This window comes from Balaenoptera musculus, chromosome 4, assembly GCF_009873245.2.
Source record: "Balaenoptera musculus isolate JJ_BM4_2016_0621 chromosome 4, mBalMus1.pri.v3, whole genome shotgun sequence".
NCBI classification, from domain to species: Eukaryota; Metazoa; Chordata; class Mammalia; order Artiodactyla; family Balaenopteridae; genus Balaenoptera; species Balaenoptera musculus.
In genome coordinates, this window is record NC_045788.1 from 13,880,632 (window position 1) to 13,898,274 (window position 17,643).

Consider the following 17,643-nt stretch of genomic DNA (forward strand, 5'->3'; position numbering starts at 1 on the left):
GGAGCTATTTTTTTCCCATTCCTCTTTCCTATCTTTTTCCTCGTTCTTAAATGGAAATTCTTCTTGCTTTGTCAACCCCTCTACTATTACCTTGCTTTTTTATTCAGAGACCCTGTTTTCCAGCACTTTTCACTTAATGTATTACTTTTTAAAACCAGTCCAAATGTGTTCATTTCTTAGCTCTATCACCCTATATCTGACTGGGCCAAATGTTTGCTGAGCGGAGAGAGAAGAGCCACGTGTCATACTTGCTTATGAACACTTCATTGGCTGACCTCAGTGATCTTTTGAAATTTTAAAATGAGTTACAATATTGATCTTTGGGTTAAGAAATAACATAATTCTATGCCTTTTCCAGAGTCCATATTACTGATTACAAACCTTAAAATTGCATTGAGTGCTGTGATGTGTATCCCACCACATTTTTCCCTCTGGAAAATGAATGAATCTTTCAAGTTATTTATCTGCTAAGTTATTAAACTGAATATGGATAGATTAATAAACCAGACACTAATGATTCCAATTTACCTCTAACAATCTGTTTTCTTTTTTAAAAAGGGTGACTGTGACAAAACCTATGGATCAGAATTTGTCTACAGTGATCATGCCAAAGAACTTATTGTAGGGGAGATTTTTGTTAGGGTCTATAATGAAGTCCCTACTTTCCCACTCGAGGTAAGCTCTCTCCTTTTAATTTTGTCTGACACCTTTGATCATTTGTTATTGAAAGCTACTAGTTTATTCACACTGTATACATTGAAATAATACCTGTTTTTTGCCAAATGCTTTATACTAACTTGGGTGTGTGATGGGGTGACCATTGATAACTTATGATCCTTTTTATTTTGAATGTTAAAGAATTTAATTTTGTGGATTCGTGAATAAGAATTTATTCCTTTCCCAGCTGTTCCTGATATTTTATGCATAATGCTACCCCACTGTATCATGTATATATGCCTTCAGCTTTACTATTCTCTCATGGAAGTGTAAGGCTATTTACATACTTATTCCATCATGTTGAATATCAGACCACCAGACAGTAGTCTGTCTCTGGCCCATTTTTAGAAGAAAATAGAGGTGGAAAGCAAAGAGAATTTTTAGAAGATGACTGGGGTCACACCAGGTCATCTCTTGTGATGATGCCTAATCACCTCCGGAAGCAAATGATCTTCTTTTCCTTCCGTAGTGCTTGGAAATCATGTAGGAAATTTTTGTTGTAGTTCTTTTTGGAGGGGTGGCAAAGAGAATTGGTTGGTTGATTGGTTTGTAAGGAAGAAAGAAGTGAGGCTATTTCTCTAAAACAAAGAGTTTGCTCTTGGAAAAAAAAGAATTTACTAAACTGTAACATTTACTGTTTATCACAGAATAATATCTATAAATAGCTGCTAAGCAGAATGAGTTCAGTGATTTGTGAAATGTCTTTGAAAACTGTCCTTTGAATTTATAATCTAAATATATATAATTTTTAAATATAAAAATGTAACCAAATTATAGAAGTTACATATCATACTATCAATACCTTGGTAAAGGGAAGACATACTCATCTCAGAATTATTATACTGAGGTACTGATGGGAGTATATCAAATCTCTAATGGAGTTGGACAAAAATGTTAAACACTTCCTAATGCAATTGGGTTTTGTCCCCTTTCTCCCCCTCTCCCCACTTAATCCATAGGTATATTCATGTGTATGTATAATTTAATCACTTTCATGGCTTGAAGTATTTTGTTGTTGTTTTTTTTGCTGTGGAGTCTTTGTTATAGGTTATTTCTAAGGGCACACTTGTTTTTAAATATTTTTCCACTCAACTTAGGTTCCAAAAGCATTTGCTGCAAGTCTCTTGGATTATATAGGCTCCCAGGCCCAGTACCTCCACACATTCATGGCTATCACTCATTCTGCAAAAGTGGAGTCAGAGCAACATGGAGACCGCTTGCCAAGAGTGGAAATGGCTTTGGAGGCTCTGAGAAATGTTATAAAATATAATCCAGGTGTGTGACTATACCCTTGATGAGTAAGATCCTTACAATCGAAGAGCCCAAAAATTCCAGTTCTCAGTTTTACCAGGGAAATGCAGGAAAAATTGTACTTGGTTATCATGTTATACTTTGTATAACATTAAGAAGAATTGACTCCATAATATTTTTACCTCTAAATAGTAGGCTGGAAAGAGAGGTCAGGTCACCATGCTTAGAATAATTCGTATCTCTAAGAGCATATGACTTTCAATGAGTTGAAAAGGCAGAGTAACTTGCTAGTGTAAAATATCACATTGATGACATAAATTGACATACCAAGTATCAATATAAGCTCTTAAATTTTATTTATTAGGTGATCTCATTTTTGTGTCTTCTGGTCCATAACACAATGCCATGTTTTTGAAAAACTGCCTGAAGTTTTTGGTGTATAAAAACTGAAATAATAAAGTGAGAATTGTCATTCTTAAAACATCTTTAAGAAGGACATTTCCAAGAACATTATCACTCTTGCCTGACTTCAGGGAGATGGATGGGTGAAAATCCGAAAGCTTCTTCCAATTCTAACTTTGATAACAAATATAGAATATAAAACCTAAAACAATATATATTCAGTTTAAGTTACATGAAGATCTCAAATCTTTTTTATTAACACTTAATATTATCTTTCATGTACTTCTTTGCTCTTTTCACTATGTATTACAGTAATACATTATTCAAATAAAATAACCAATAATAATTAAATGTTGTTTAAGAAAATAAGTCATTCCCATGGTATATATACATGGGGATGTTTTTAAAGGCAGTATTATAAAATCTGAAGAAAACTTCATTTCTTATTGTTTGGAGTTGACATATTAGGTACAAAGGAATTGCAGTAAAGCTGGCTATTGATTTGGCACTTACTTGTTTATAATGTAGTTCTCAAGTGGCAGGGTTCTAACTCAGTCTTTAAAAGCCAGATGATGTCACACTCTCCCCAAATGTAATTTGGCTGACAAGGGTAGCTCTACAGTCTTGAGGTAAAGAGTAAAAATACCACCTTACACTTTTAATTTTTGAGTTGTATTTGGATTGTGTGTTTGATAAATTTCTTGTTTTTACCCTGTGGGTTAACTAGGGGTGGGGATGGAAATGAAGACAAAACAAACCTAAGATAGTCTAATATCATTTAACTTCTTAAGATTTACTGATCCTTAGTGATGCTTCACTCACTTTGTGTCACAAACGTTAAGAAAAGTTTACCAGAGACTTATAATTGACAGTAAACAAAAATGTGTATCAGTTTCCTAAAGGTGGATAATTTAGAACATCTCTTGGAAATAAAAATTAAACATTTTATTTTTACTTCCTAGGCTCTGAAAGTGAATGCATTGGGCACTTTAAGTTAATATTTTCTCTTCTTCGAGTCCATGGAGCTGGTCAAGTGCAGCAATTGGCTTTAGAGGTAAAAGAATTTTGTACTAAAGGGTGTTGTCTTTCCTACAACTTACTATACATGGTTTGATCCTTGATTAATCATCATCTAAAGTTGAATGGAAGTTTGCATGTGTTTTTTTTCATTTTGCCTATTAAGCCAAGTGAATATGTTTTTAAAATTTGAATTAATATGCTCATTTTGAAGAGCAAGTATTGTAGTGTTCAAGGTGCTTTCCCTCTGTGGTCATCGTCTGTCATGCATTAGAACTTGGGATGCATTTGTTCAGTGTCATGTGGCGTGAGTTAAGGAATGGGCTTTACTTGGGAAGCTTGGAAGCCACAGATCAACAAGAAAAGGAGGCAGGATTTCCCAGATCTCTCAGTGTCCCCACAGAGAGACATGTTGAGACCAGGGCACTGTGCTGGCTGCACACTGTGGGTTTGTATTCCCTCCCCCTAAGTTGCTCTCCCTTCTTATGGTCTGGTACAAAAGCAACCTTTCCAGTGAGGGTGACAGACAGACACCTGGTATGTTACGCTGTTTACAGGAGCTGTCTAGGAAAGGCAGCTGCCCAGAACCTGTGGGCCTTGAGGGTCCAAGGGTGGTTGGAGGCCCCTCCTTCAGAAGAATGAAATCATTGGTCCCACAGGAAGCTGTTTGGGTGGAGCCTTTTCCTCTGGGAGAAGCAGGAAGACCCTGGTCACAGGAGACTCCTTGTCCAGGCAACCCAGAGTGAGCTCCCAGGGTCTTTTTTCAGATGATCCTGCCTATTATAACACACGATTTATTATAAAGAACACCAAATTCAACACTGCGGTAACAGGTTAATGAGTACTTTATGAATGATTAAGTGTTCTTAGATTGCATTTTGGTTTAAAAAAGATGTTTAATAAAATAATAAATGTTAAATTGGTCAAAAACCTTAACAAGCATGTTCTTTAAATTGAAAAGCATGCTTCTCCACTTATTTCCTTCAAGTATCTTGTAACTCTTTAAATAAGCATTATTAAATCTAGGATATTTTGCTTTGACATGCTGACCACATAGTTCAGATTAAGTGACAATGATCTTTAGATCAATGTATATAATAAGTTAGACTTAAAAGGTCATCCTCTTTGAAAGAAAAACATGCCTATTTCTTTATAATGGAAAGATAGACCTAATCTGTTGTGCTGGGCACTGAAGACATTTACTTTCTCCCTCTAAAAGAAAAAGTCCCAGTAGTAAAGATGATTATCTTCCTAATCACTTGCCACCCCAAATCTACAATTGGAAAGCACTACAGTGTACACAATAGTTCTAGAGCATGAACTGGTGTAGAATTGAAGGCTTCTTATAAGCCTCAAGATTGTGAATGGGTGCTGAAATATTTGTTTAGATCTTTATATTTAATTCTTACCTCTAAATTAATAGAAAGCTAATGTATATAATATATGCTTTACCATTAACATTTTTTATTCTCAAAAGAACAGAGTAATAAGGCCAATCTTTTAAAATTAAACCCTTGCCTAAAAATTAAATATTTTGTCCTCCAAACATTTTCCTCACTTTGGTAAAGCCTTTAAGTTTATTTAGGTCTGACTAATTTGACTTAATTTGTTTAGGTCCGAAATTATTTCCAGAACTCTTAACATCCTATTGATTAATTTTCAGGTTGTGAATATAGTGACGTCTAACCAAGACTGCGTCAACAATATTGCTGAATCAATGGTTTTGTCCAATTTATTGGCTCTTCTACATTCTTTGCCGTCAAGTACGTATATTCACTGGAATTTTCGAAACAACAGTACAGTCAACCCATTGAGGGGAGCAGTTACACAGATGATACAAAACCTCTGACACAGTGTTATCCGTGTTTTGTTTTGGAATATTTTAAGTGGTATTCTTTATATTAGATTTGTCTTTCTAATTATATTTTTACATAAGTTAATTATTTTGCATTTCTCATATCAGAAGTTGAAAGAGGTAAGAGAGATCCAAAAGCAAAAGGAAAATAATCTAGGATTTTCAATTTGTTGAGTATAAGCTACACATGAGTAATTGAGAATTGACTAATATTCCATGGTTTATTTAAAAAAAAAACAGACACACACACAGTTGATCTTGGATGATAGGAAAAAATGCTTAAGATAAAAATCACCTTATGTTAGCTTAAAGTTCAGTCCTGCATTATTTGTCCTTTACTGATTTGATGCTGATAGCGACTGTTACCACCAAATGATATCAATTTTTTAAAATACACCAACCTGATTTCTTGAATACAGCCTGAAATAATATAGACTCCTTACAAACTGTACAGTCGTCTAGCATAAGTGCTAGGATCAACCTTGAGATTGCTTTTCAAAGGCAATTGGCGATACTGAGTCCAACTTTGCCACTTAACCGTCAGCAGACATTGCTCAGTCGGCTTTGCTAGCCCCTTGGAAGTCATGTTAATCTTGACTTCATACCTGTTCACCTCCTTGAGAGCAGCAACCTGTCTCATTCATTTTATGCCCCAGTGCCTTGCACGTGTTAGGTGTTATGTTCAGTGAATTGAGTGGAGTTCAGTTTCCATTGAATATTTTTGTTTTCTTTAATAAATGACATTTGAAATAGCTCTTTAAAATGACAACTTTTAAAAGTCATTCGCAGATTATTTTTATCATCCCTACAACCTTAGTTGGTTTTTCTTTTTTATTAGTTTTTGACAGCTTTACGAGGCTTCAAACAATGCAAAATTAAACTGATTGATGAAGTGAAGAATGTTACAGAAGTCATAACTTGAAAGATTTTATATTCATATCGGATTTATATAGTCCAGTCATTATTTTAATCTTACCTGTAAAATAGCTGACATCTAGATATCTCAGCCTACTCTGCTATCGTTTATATTTTAGACTAAATTATCTTTTAACTGTTTGCTAAGGGACATTAAAAACATAAAATGTTGACTTCCTCTCTCCCCTCCAAAGACTTGTTTTCCTTTGAAACTATGGTTAGAACAGTGGTAGGTTTTCAGTGAAGTACTGTTGCTTCTCTTAAAAATCTCCTTTTGAGTGTTTGTTCTTCTGCCTGTTAACTTAGCTCATTCTGTCTACCATCCTTTGTTGTTTTAGTCTCAGCCTAATACTTGGCAGCCTTCACCCTCTTTGCCAACTCTTTACTCCTTTGGTCACCTGTCTGTTGTTGCCATTTTGACTTTAGAAGAGTAAAGTCCATTAGCCGAGTCTACTTCGATGACTAGGGTGAGAAGCGCACAGACTATGGGCAGAAGGATGCTATTGTGTCTTAGATTGGAACAGTGTCTTGCAACTGTTACTTCCTACTTATTTCTCTAAGACACTAGCACCACATAAAAATTGTAGATCCCTGAATAGAGTGTTCTCAGGGTGTCAGGAGGTGAGAAGATTTTGTTTGCACAGTGAACAGTGAGGTAGCAAGACAGTATGGCATAGTGGTTACGAGTGTGGATTTTGGAAGTCAGACTTCTATAAACCTCTATATACCTTAGTGGTATAGTGAGCTATACCTCTCACTAGCTGTGAATCCATGGGTTGGTCAATCTGGGTCTCAGCTTCCTCACTCATAAGGAGGCCACAATTCCTGTCTTGCTGGTTATTGTGAAGATGCAAGTATAATACCCTGTGTAGAACACCTAGTTCAGTGCCTGGCACTGGTGCCCAGTAAATGTAAGCTAATGTGATGATACATTCCTTGAAATGTCTTTTACTTTGCAGGTCGTCAGCTTGTTCTGGAAACTCTTTATGCTTTGACATCAAGTACAAAAATAATCAAAGAAGCAATGGCAAAAGGTAATGTATGGAGTGCTTTCTCATCCAGTCATGCTCAGTAATGGTGAAGCTTATTTTGAGCTGCTTTGTATAGTCTGATAAACTAGAAGAATGCTTTGGAAGGTTTACAGTTTAAAAAAAACCAAACTGCATTGAGTTGAAACAAGGTTGAAAATGAATTCTACTATGATTCTATGATTAGAAAAGTCTTTTTTTTTTTATTTAGAGTATAAACACTAATTCTTTCTTTCCTTCACAGGAGCTTTGATTTATTTACTAGACATGTTCTGCAATTCAACACATCCACAGGTTCGAGCCCAGACAGCAGAACTTTTTGCTAAAATGACAGCAGATAAACTAATAGGTCCAAAGGTGAGCACAAAATGGGTTCTTAGAAAGAAATTATTAAAGCTCTGTAACTTTGATAACAGATTACATGAGGGTTACCAAAGTCTGAGATGGTGAGGAAATAACTTAATGTGAAAGTTGGAAGATCGACATACCTGAAATTATTCCTATATATTACTAGTTAGAAAAAAATTATAGTCGGTGAAGCCTGCACTAGAATTGAGAAGTCTTAAGAGAGTATTTGAATTATGGTGATAAAGCTGTTCATCTCCCTTGAAGAAAGAAGAAAAGTATATTTAAGTTATGACGGATGATACGTTAGGTTAGACTTTCACACTTCGAGGATTGGCCTGTGGAGGTAGCTTGTGAAGGAGATACACCCCACACCTGTATTAGTTAAAGCCATATAGCACGTGAGTAATGGCACCTTTGCTTCCCCTCTCTGCAGGGAGATCTCTCATTAAGAATCTGGAGCTAACAAGATGATCTCTGGAACCATGGTCCAATTTGCAGAGCAGGAACCTGTTAGAACAGCACTTCTAAATAGAATTTCATCCAGACACAGGTGTAATCAAAGTCCCCTTCTTCTGTTATTAAATCAGTTTCACATGAAGTAATGCTCACTGAAGCCAGCCCAGATATGAAATGAAGGCTCCTGAGCCCCCACTTCCAGAGTGTTAGGTGTTATTTTACATCAGTAAAACACGCTAGATTCAGTTGTTTTTTTTCCTTGTCTGATCTCCTGAGAATCTGTCACAGGACCTAGAACTGTTTTACTTTGGGAATATGGTTAATAGTCTGTCATCAACAGGGTTGATGGGATAAGGGCGATTACATTTGGATATCTATAGCAAGGGTCCATAAAATCATGAATATTGATTTTTTTAAAAAAATTTTTGGCCACACCATGCACGGCATTTGGGATCTTAGTTCCCCGACCAGGGATCGAACCCACGCCCTCTGCATTGGAAGGCAGAATCTTAACCACTGGACCACCGGGGAAGTCCATGAATATTGATATTTAATATTGAGTTTTCTTAAAGCTAGAGTTGGGTAGCACATAATTATAATGTCTAATATTACATGTTTTAAATAATGTTTTAGATATTTAAAATAAATATGTATCGATTGATTGATTTTTGAGCTCTTCAGTAATTTTTTGACCTTTGAAATACATGAGGGACAAATTTTACCAAGGTGAATATATTTACACTTAAATTTTCTGTATAGGAAAAATACAAGTGTCAGCTCCTTAATTGAATGATTTGCAGCAAGAGATTCTAGAACTGGGGTCAGTAAACTTATTTTCCTTTTTGGTAACAACTTTATTGAGATATAATTGACATACCATACAAGTCACACATATGAAGTATACAATTCATTGGTTTGGGCAACAACAATCTATTTTAGAAACATTTTCATCAACCCAGGAAAAAAACCCATTCCCTTTAGCAGTCACTTCCCATTCACCTTCCCCCTAGCACCTGGCAACCACTAACCTACTTTCTGTCTCTATAGATTTGCCTATTCTGAGCATTTCATGTAAATGGAATCATAATATGTGTCTTCTGTGTCTGGCTTCTGTCACTTAGCATAATGTTTTCAAGATTCCTCCATGTTGTAGCATGTGTCAGTACTTCCTTCCTTTTTATTGCCAAATAATATTCTATTGTATACATATACCACATTTTGTTTTTTCCATTTATCATTTGAAAATGGACACGTGGATTATTGCTACTTTTTGGCTATTCTGAGTGATGCTACTGTGAACACATGTGTACAAGTTTTTGTGTGGATATGTATTTTATTTCTCCGAGAGTAGAATTTCTGGATCATATGGTAACACTATTTTTAACTTTTCAAGGAATTATCAGACTGTTTTCCACAGTGGCTGCACCATTTTACATTCCCACCAGTGATGGGTGAGGATTCTGATTTCTCCACCTCTTCTCTGACACTTGTTATATTGGGTGGGCCAAAAGGTTCGTTCAGTTTTTTCCGTAAGATGGCTCTAGTAGCACTTAGCTGTCTTTAACTTAATTCAAAACAATTTTGTTGGATTGTATGTGACAGCTGTCATATCAGCGTGCATTTAAAAAAAGACAATATTGGTTAATTTTTGTGTAGCCATTTTAATATTGAAGATGGAAGAAAAAAGCAACATTTTCAGCATATTATGCTTTATTATTTCAAGAAAGGTAAAAATGCAACAGAAACACACAAAAAGATTTGTGCAGTGTATGGAGAAGGTGCTGTGACTGCTGGAACATGTCAAAAATGGTTTGCGAAGTTTTGTGCTGGAGATTTCTCGCTGGACGATGCTCCATGGTCGGTAGACCAGTTGAAGTTGATAGCAATCAAATTGAAACAATAATTGAGAACAATCAATGTTATACCACGCAGGAGAGAGCTGACATACTCAAAATATCCAAATCAAGCACTGAAAATCATTTGCACCAGCTTGGTCATGTGAATCGCTTTGATGCTTGGATTCCACATTAAGTTAAGCAAAAAAAGCCTTCTTGACCATATTTTTGCATGCAACTCTCTATTGAAACGTAATGAAAACGTTTCATTTTTAAAACAAATTGTGACGGGCGACAAAAGTGGATACTGTACAACAGTGTGGAATGGAAGAGATCGTGGGGCAAGTGAAATGAACCACCACCAACCACACCAAAGGCCGGTCTTCATCCAAAGAAGGTGATGTTGTGTATATGGTGGGATTGGAAGGGAGTTCTCTATTATGAGCTCCTTCTGGAAAACCAAACAATTAATTCCAACAAGTACTGCTCCCAATTAGACCAACTGAAAGCAGCACTCCATGAAAAGCGTCCAGAATTAGTCAACAGAAAACACATAATCTTCCATCAGGATAACGTAAGACCGCATGTTTCTTTGATGACCAGGCAAAAACTGTTACAGCTTGGCTGGGAAGTTCTGATTTATCTGCCGTATGCACCAGACATTGCACCTTAGGATTTCCATTTATTTCAGTCTTTACAAAGTTCTCTTAATGGAAAAAATTTCAGTTCCCTGGAAGACTGAAAAAGGTACCTGGAACAGTTAGTTGTTCAAAAAGATAAGAAGTTTTGGGAAGATGGAATTATGAAGTTGCCTGAAAAATGGCAGAAGGTAGTGGAATAAAAGAGTGAATACGTTGTTTGATAAAGTTCTTGGTGAAAATGAAAAATGTGTGTTTATTTTTACTTAAAAAACCGAAGGCACTTTTTGGCCCACCCTATATATCTTTGTTGAGTATAGTCATCCTAGTGGGTGTGAAGTGTTATCTCAGGGTTTTGGTTTGCATTTTCCTGGTGCCTAATGATGTTGAATGTCTTTTCATGTGCTTAAGTGGCCATTTGTACATCTTTTTTAGAGAAATATCTATTCACATCCTTTGCTCATTTTTTAATTGGGTTGTCTTTTTACTATTGAGTTGTAATTGTTCTTTATATATTTTGGATACCAGTCCCTTATCAGATATATGATTTGCAAATATTTTCTCCCATTTTGTGGATGTCTTTCCACTTTACTGATGGTGTCTTTTTTTAATTTTGATGAAGTCCATACTATCTTTGTTGTTGTTGTAGCTTGTGCTTTTAATGTCATATATAAGAAGCCATTATCTAATCCAAGGTTACAAAGATCTATGCCTGTATTTTTTCCCAAGAGTTTTATAGTTTTAACTCTTGTATTTATGTCTTAGATCCATTTGACCAAGAAAAGTGACACACATCCTGTTTTGTGGATGCTCTCTATCATGTAACTGACACTGTTTCCTTTAGTTCATTGGCTGCTAGGAGTTCAGGGCTAAATTTGTAATATATTGCTTGCAATTATACAGAGCTTTTGATGTTTCCTTTGTGTACTGACTTCCTATTAGTCTCATTCATTCAAGTAAGTATCTGAATGAGTATACTCAGAGTATATACTGAATGAGATATTCATTCAAGTATCTGCTTGTGCCAGGGGCTGAAAATACAGCAACAGCAAGACAGACTTGGCCAGGGAAGATTTCTATAAGATGAGATTTGAGCACAGACTTGAATGACACAAAGGAAGGAAAACTATGTGAGGACCTGAAGGAAAAACTTATCTTTCCAACCTTCATTTTCCCTTTGTCCTTATGCCTCAGACTAATTTTCAGTTTGTGTGTATGTGTGTGTTGGATATATTTTTTTAAGCTGTTTTTTAAATCCTTTCTGGAAAAAGGCACAGTATAATGTAAAACACAGTATAGCAAAATAAATGCACTAAAAAATACTTGTACGCCACAAAGGTAGCATGAGAAAAATTTGTGAGGGTGTGGGGTGTGGGAGGGGTGGAGGGACAGGCCAGCTAAGGGCCTTCTGGGAAGAAGGAACAGCATGTGCAGGGCAGGATCTGGCAGTGTGGTGTGCTCTGGGAACTTCACACCCCACTGGTGCTGAATTTCTTAATGTTTCTTAAATTTGAGGAGGAGAGAGGAAATGAACCTGGATAGGTAAGTAGTAGCAGGTCGTAGTGAGTCTTGTTACCTTTGCATAAACCAAGGTTTATCTGTTCTCTCAGTCCAGAATTTTTGGATGATAGTTGTGGCCCATATCAGCCATAACATAAATTACAGCAACATTCTATCTTAGAGAAATGTAAAGCAGACCAAATATTGAGATGTTTCCAATAGGTCTCTTTTCTTTCTCAAACTTCCTCATCTAGGTTCGAATTACATTGATGAAATTTCTCCCGAGCGTGTTTATGGATGCCATGAGAGACAACCCTGAAGCTGCCGTCCATATTTTTGAAGGAACTCATGAAAATCCTGAGTTAATTTGGAATGACAGCTCCAGAGATAAAGTGTCCATGACAGTTAGAGAAATGGTGCTCGAGTAAGTCAAGAGACACGCAGTAACTTAGGGCCTTCAGGTGGGGTCACCGGGCAGGCAGGCGTGCCTCACATTGTCTGTCACCTTTCTAAGGCTTACTCTACATGCATGAAAGTGTGTCTTGTGACTGAAGTTTGATGTCCTTTCCCCTTTTTTTTTCCCAAGGCACTTTAAAAATCAGCAAGACAACCCCGATGTAAACTGGAAGGTAAAGTATACTTTTATTCAGAGGAAGGAATTATACATTTTACTGTAAATTTTTGTTGTTTTTTTAAACTCCTGATGAGTGAGTTTAATGCCAACCTTTTAGATACTTTGTCATTAAGAAACTTAGGTCTTCCCCTGGAAAATAAGGTTTTAAACATAAAAGTAGGAATACTCACTTTCAGAGTAAGTAACTTAATCAAAGGGCTTTTTCTGAATTTTGTTAAGAGAAAATACAACTTACAATAATTTTGATTTGATTATATTAATGACTATTTAAGGACTAGTTAATTTCATAACGATTTCTTTAATAGGGTTTTTATTTCTTGCTTAATGTACAACTAATGATTAGTAAGTGACTTGACTATTCTTTCTCTATTTAAAGTTGCCTGAAGATTTTGCTGTGGTGTTTGCAGAAGCAGAAGGTGAACTTGCTGTTGGAGGAGTTTTCTTGAGAATCTTTATTGCACAACCAGCTTGGGTTCTAAGAAAGCCTAGAGAATTTCTTATTGCACTGCTAGAAAAGTTAACTGAGCTCCTGGAGAAGAATAATCCTCACGTAAGCTTTAGCCGTCAGCCAGACATTTCATATAGTTTGCTAAACATGTTGATAGTGTTTCTGTTAAAACACCATCCTCGTTGACCATACATTAAGAATTGGCTACCTCTTTCAATGTAGCAGCCACCCTTAAATTCACACATGCCTTGTCAAAAGTGAAACTTCTTGGTAAAAGTTAGAGGTATGTATATTGAGAGGATGCTATTTCTAACAATTATAATAGCTCTGAAAGGTTTCTGCCGTCCCGTTTCCAGTGATGGTATGGTTTTAAGGAGAAACCTAAATGTGCAGTGTAGAAACCTAAATGGAAGAGTGTGTCCTGCTAGGGCATGTTCTTCACTTAGCTTGCCATAGATGGCAGGAATGACCGTACTTAAAAAAATTGACAGGGGAGTCTTAACTACATGGGTGAACCCTGTACCTATGCTCAAAGCCAAAGGCTAGTAGGAAAGCAGGAGTGAGTAGGAAAGTAGACTTGGTCTTGGCTTGGCAAGTCATAAACCCTGATGTAATATAAGGTTTTGTTATTTGAACTCATATATTGAAAATAATTGAGGTACATAATTAATTAAGCAAGCTGGCTGTAGAGGTGATTAAGAGCCCGATCTGTGTTGTTAAATGGTCCTGGACCCCAGTACCAGCCCCCTCACTGACTAGCTCTGTGGCCTGGAGTAATGTCTCCTGATTCTACCTCAGTTACCTCATAGAAAGGTAACAGCATCTGCCCCTAAGGCTGAAGTTTTCATGAGTTTTGATAAATGTGGAGTACTTAGTATAATGTCGAGTACTTAGAAATCATTAGTTACTATCATTAGCTTTGCAAAAATTAACATTATGTCAGATATTTACATATGTCTCTTTCTATAGTCACATTTTCTCTTTACTAGAGTTTTTACTACATACATAGTTTGCTTAAAAAATGAAATCCTCAGAAAGGAGAAACTTGCAAACAGAAAAACGTATAACATTTTCCTTCTATATTGCTTTCTTTTTCAGTGCATCCCAGCTTCCATGTTTATTTAAGACATGTTATGTTATGGATATATATGTTTGCATATAATGGTATAAGTTACAGGTCTTTGCAATCCATTTTCCACAACAGAAAGTGCATTATGGCAGCCAGACATGTTAATTAGTAGGATTTTTAATAGAACTGGGGAAAACATTTTTGCTAGTTCTTCACTCTCCTGAATTATTGATGTTCTCTGACATTGGCATTTCTATAACATTATCTGAAAATTTCTAGTAATATCTTTTGAGAGCTGATCTCTTAATAGACATCTCTTATCTGCAATAGAAATGAGATGTGGAATAGAAATGCCCAGAGAAAGGTTGCTTAGATTAATGTATCACATTCTTAAAGTCCTTTAAATTCATGCCTTTGTCAAGATGGGAAAGTTTGTTGTTCTTTTAGGATTTAGGGATCACTTTTCAAGTATCAGCACTTAGAACTTGTGGACCCTTAGTAACACCAAATAATTACCAAGGATGTTTAGGACTTCATCAGTATTTTACAGTTTGCTTGTTTGTTTGTTTTATACCCTCCAGGGAGAAACTCTGGAAACTTTGACAATGGCAACAGTATGTCTCTTCAATGCACAGCCTCAGCTGGCTGATCAGGTCCCACCATTGGGCCATCTTCCCAAAGTTATCCAGGCGATGAATCATAGGAACAATGCCATTCCTAAGAGTGCCATTCGAGTTATTCATGCCCTGTCTGAAAATGAGGTATTGATGAATCCATTTAGTAGCTTATAGCTCTAGAATTCATCTGTGCTCCCTCTTCCTGACTAATGTACATTGAAGTATAAATCCCCTTCCTACCATGTGCCTTAATCCATATGAGCCTCATGGTATTGTAACAATTCTTAAACTGGTTTAAATGATCTGATTAATAGGAGACTGAATTTGACTTAGTTCATTATTAAACTTGAGCTGATGGGACTTCCCTGGTGGTCCAGTGGTTAAGACTTGGCGCTTCCACTGCAGGGAACATGGGATCAATCCCTGGTCGGGGAACTAAGGGATTTTTGGCGTGGCACGGCCCAAAACAAACAAAAAAAAAACTTGAACTGAATGTAGGTTTTTCATATATTATTGTGGTATTTACCGTGTTACATAAAATATTGCTAGTCTACAAGTAACCTTCTCTTTTTGGGCACTTAGCTGTGTGTTCGAGCCATGGCATCTTTGGAGACCATTGGCCCACTGATAAATGGAATGAAAAAGAGACCAGATACTATTGGTCTAGCCTGTGAAGCAATTAACCGAATGTTTCAGAAGGAGCAGAGTGAATTAGTAGCACAAGTAAGTGACTTTCTAGATTTCTATTTTAGGGAAGGCAACATACCAAACAAATAGATTTTCACTTATTTAGCACTGATTTTGGTTTCCCTGACTTGGCAGAGAGGTAACTTGTGAATTTGTGCATGCACAATTTTATATTTTATACACACACACACACACAGAGGCACATGCATATATACACACAGAAGAGGTGGGCCAGCTACCAAAAATCCTTCCAATGTCAAAGTACTTTTGTGATGTCTGAATTTTAAATTTTGGTTATTTACTAAGCATTTATCCTTAACTTGCTTTGTAAAATTTGTTTTATCCTTTTTGGAAAGATTCATTCTGTTTATTCATTCCTTTGTTTCTTAAGTCATGTTCAAAAAACATGCCAAGGTTTTTATAGTCCTTTTCAAAGAGACTACCCATCTAATGAAAAGAAGACTTTGTGGGTACCAATATAGCAGACATCAAGGGAACCAAAAAACATATAATAAATTTAAAAGCCATTGAGAAAGTGATCTTTCTATAATACAACTCCTAAACATGTAACTCATTCTTCACTTAAAAATCCTTCAATGGTTTCCCATTACCTGCCAGATGACAAAGTGACATTTGACATCCTTAGCCTGAATACAAGGCCCTGCATCCTTATTATCTGGCCCTCCTATTTCCCAGCCCCTTTTCCTCTCACATCTTCTCTCTTCTTCCACCCCCACTTCCATCCCTGTTCCTTGTTCAGGCAGGTTAGAAGTACTGAGTACATTTCAAGGAGATAATTGGATGCTCTGAGGTTCAAACTTATAATTGGCTGGGAGGGTTGTTGTATGGAAAGAACATGAGTTAGTTCTACCACTTGATGGCTCTGTGACCTCAGGCATGATATTTAACCTTACAGTACTCAGATTCCTCATCTGTAAAATAAAGTTATGACTTCTCACAGGGTTGTTCCAAGAATAATATCTGTAAAAAAAGAGGTAGACTTACTTTGTTACTTCCACCTCTTTCCTTTGAATTTCAGAGCGGACAGTGAAAATTGTGTGGTAGCAGAGTATTACTTAGCTTTTATTAGGCTAATAGAAAATGTATGGTGAATGCAAAGGTTGATGTTTTAAGAAAATGTGAAAAAGAACTAATATACTGCCAATATTGTTGCCCATCAGTGTATGTCCTTAGAGGAAGCAGACCAGTATACTCGCTGAAGCTCAGGTTCTGTACTTTATAGGTCCAGACACAGATTCCATTACTGTCTAGCTCTGTGACTGTCAACATGTTTTACCCTCCATGCATTGATTTTTCCATTGGCAATATTATAGTTGTGCCTACATCATTAGGTGTTGGGAGGATTAAGTAAAATAATCAGCATATAGCATTTAGAATAGTTGACGGAACAGAATAAAATCTCATTAAGTAAAAATGTCATTACTATTAGATACCCTCGCCCCTGAAATTCTGCATCTGGCATTAAAATAAAATAAAGCAGAGTGTCCTCTTCCAGATATGGTTCTGGGAGTGAAATTATTTCCTCAGTGGATGGCTTACATTTTTTAAAGCGTATATATTTGTGTGTGTGTCTATATATATATATATAGACACACAGACACATACATACATACACACACATACACACGTATGTATACTTAATATTCTCTTCTAGGCCCTGAAAGCAGATTTGGTCCCATACCTCTTAAAATTACTTGAAGGCATTGGCCTTGAAAATCTGGACAGCCCAGCAGCCACAAAGGCTCAGATTGTTAAAGCTCTCAAGGCAATGACTCGAAGCCTGCAGCATGGAGAACAGGTGAGTCTGCACAGAGGTAACTTTGCCGATTACAAGGCATTTTCAAAGCCAGGTGTCTTGGCCATTGGTGATCTATGCACCTCAGCTCAGTTTCCACCTACAGGTGTGGTTCTTGACCGTAACTGGAGCAGATCCCAAGACCAGGGATGGACTAGCATAGCTGCCTCATAAAACACAAACTATATACTCAAATAGTCACCAGGAGGATTCTTTCTCTGGATAGTGGTAGCATGTTGCACATTCTTCAGCATAGAAGAATACTGAGCATTTAGTTGCCGGTTAAGATTAACTTTCAGTTCTAGGAGTTACTGTGGAATAGTGATAACTGCATTCATTAACCATCCCATAATACCATTTTAAAAGATACAGAACATCATTTTAGTTTCATCTCCTTCCGTTATTAGCAC

General features: G+C 36.5%; 1 protein-coding gene across 10 annotated transcripts in view; it reads left to right on the plus strand.

Moving 5' to 3' along the window:
- The window catches only part of DNAJC13 (DnaJ heat shock protein family (Hsp40) member C13), a 122,435-nt gene that overhangs the window by 95,902 nt on the left and 8,890 nt on the right, over window positions 1–17,643 (plus strand). For 8 of the 10 annotated variants that reach the window (XR_005019665.1, XM_036850129.1, XM_036850127.1 and 5 more), the window contains 12 exons: window positions 559–675; window positions 1,815–1,992; window positions 3,333–3,424; window positions 5,051–5,150; window positions 7,117–7,191; window positions 7,430–7,542; window positions 12,217–12,386; window positions 12,549–12,591; window positions 12,973–13,146; window positions 14,695–14,874; window positions 15,313–15,453; window positions 17,093–17,236. Coding sequence is in view for 9 of the 10 variants with exons in the window: in XM_036850129.1 (XP_036706024.1) it covers window positions 559–675; window positions 1,815–1,992; window positions 3,333–3,424; window positions 5,051–5,150; window positions 7,117–7,191; window positions 7,430–7,542; window positions 12,217–12,386; window positions 12,549–12,591; window positions 12,973–13,146; window positions 14,695–14,874; window positions 15,313–15,453; window positions 17,093–17,236 (1,527 nt within the window). In the remaining variant the exon portion in view is untranslated. Of the gene's footprint in view, window positions 1–558; window positions 676–1,814; window positions 1,993–3,332; window positions 3,425–5,050; window positions 5,151–7,116; window positions 7,192–7,429; window positions 7,543–7,966; window positions 8,366–8,748; window positions 8,810–12,216; window positions 12,387–12,548; window positions 12,592–12,972; window positions 13,147–14,694; window positions 14,875–15,312; window positions 15,454–17,092; window positions 17,237–17,643 lie in introns of those variants that run through there. The other 2 variants (XM_036850132.1, XM_036850133.1) reach the window with 2 other exon arrangements.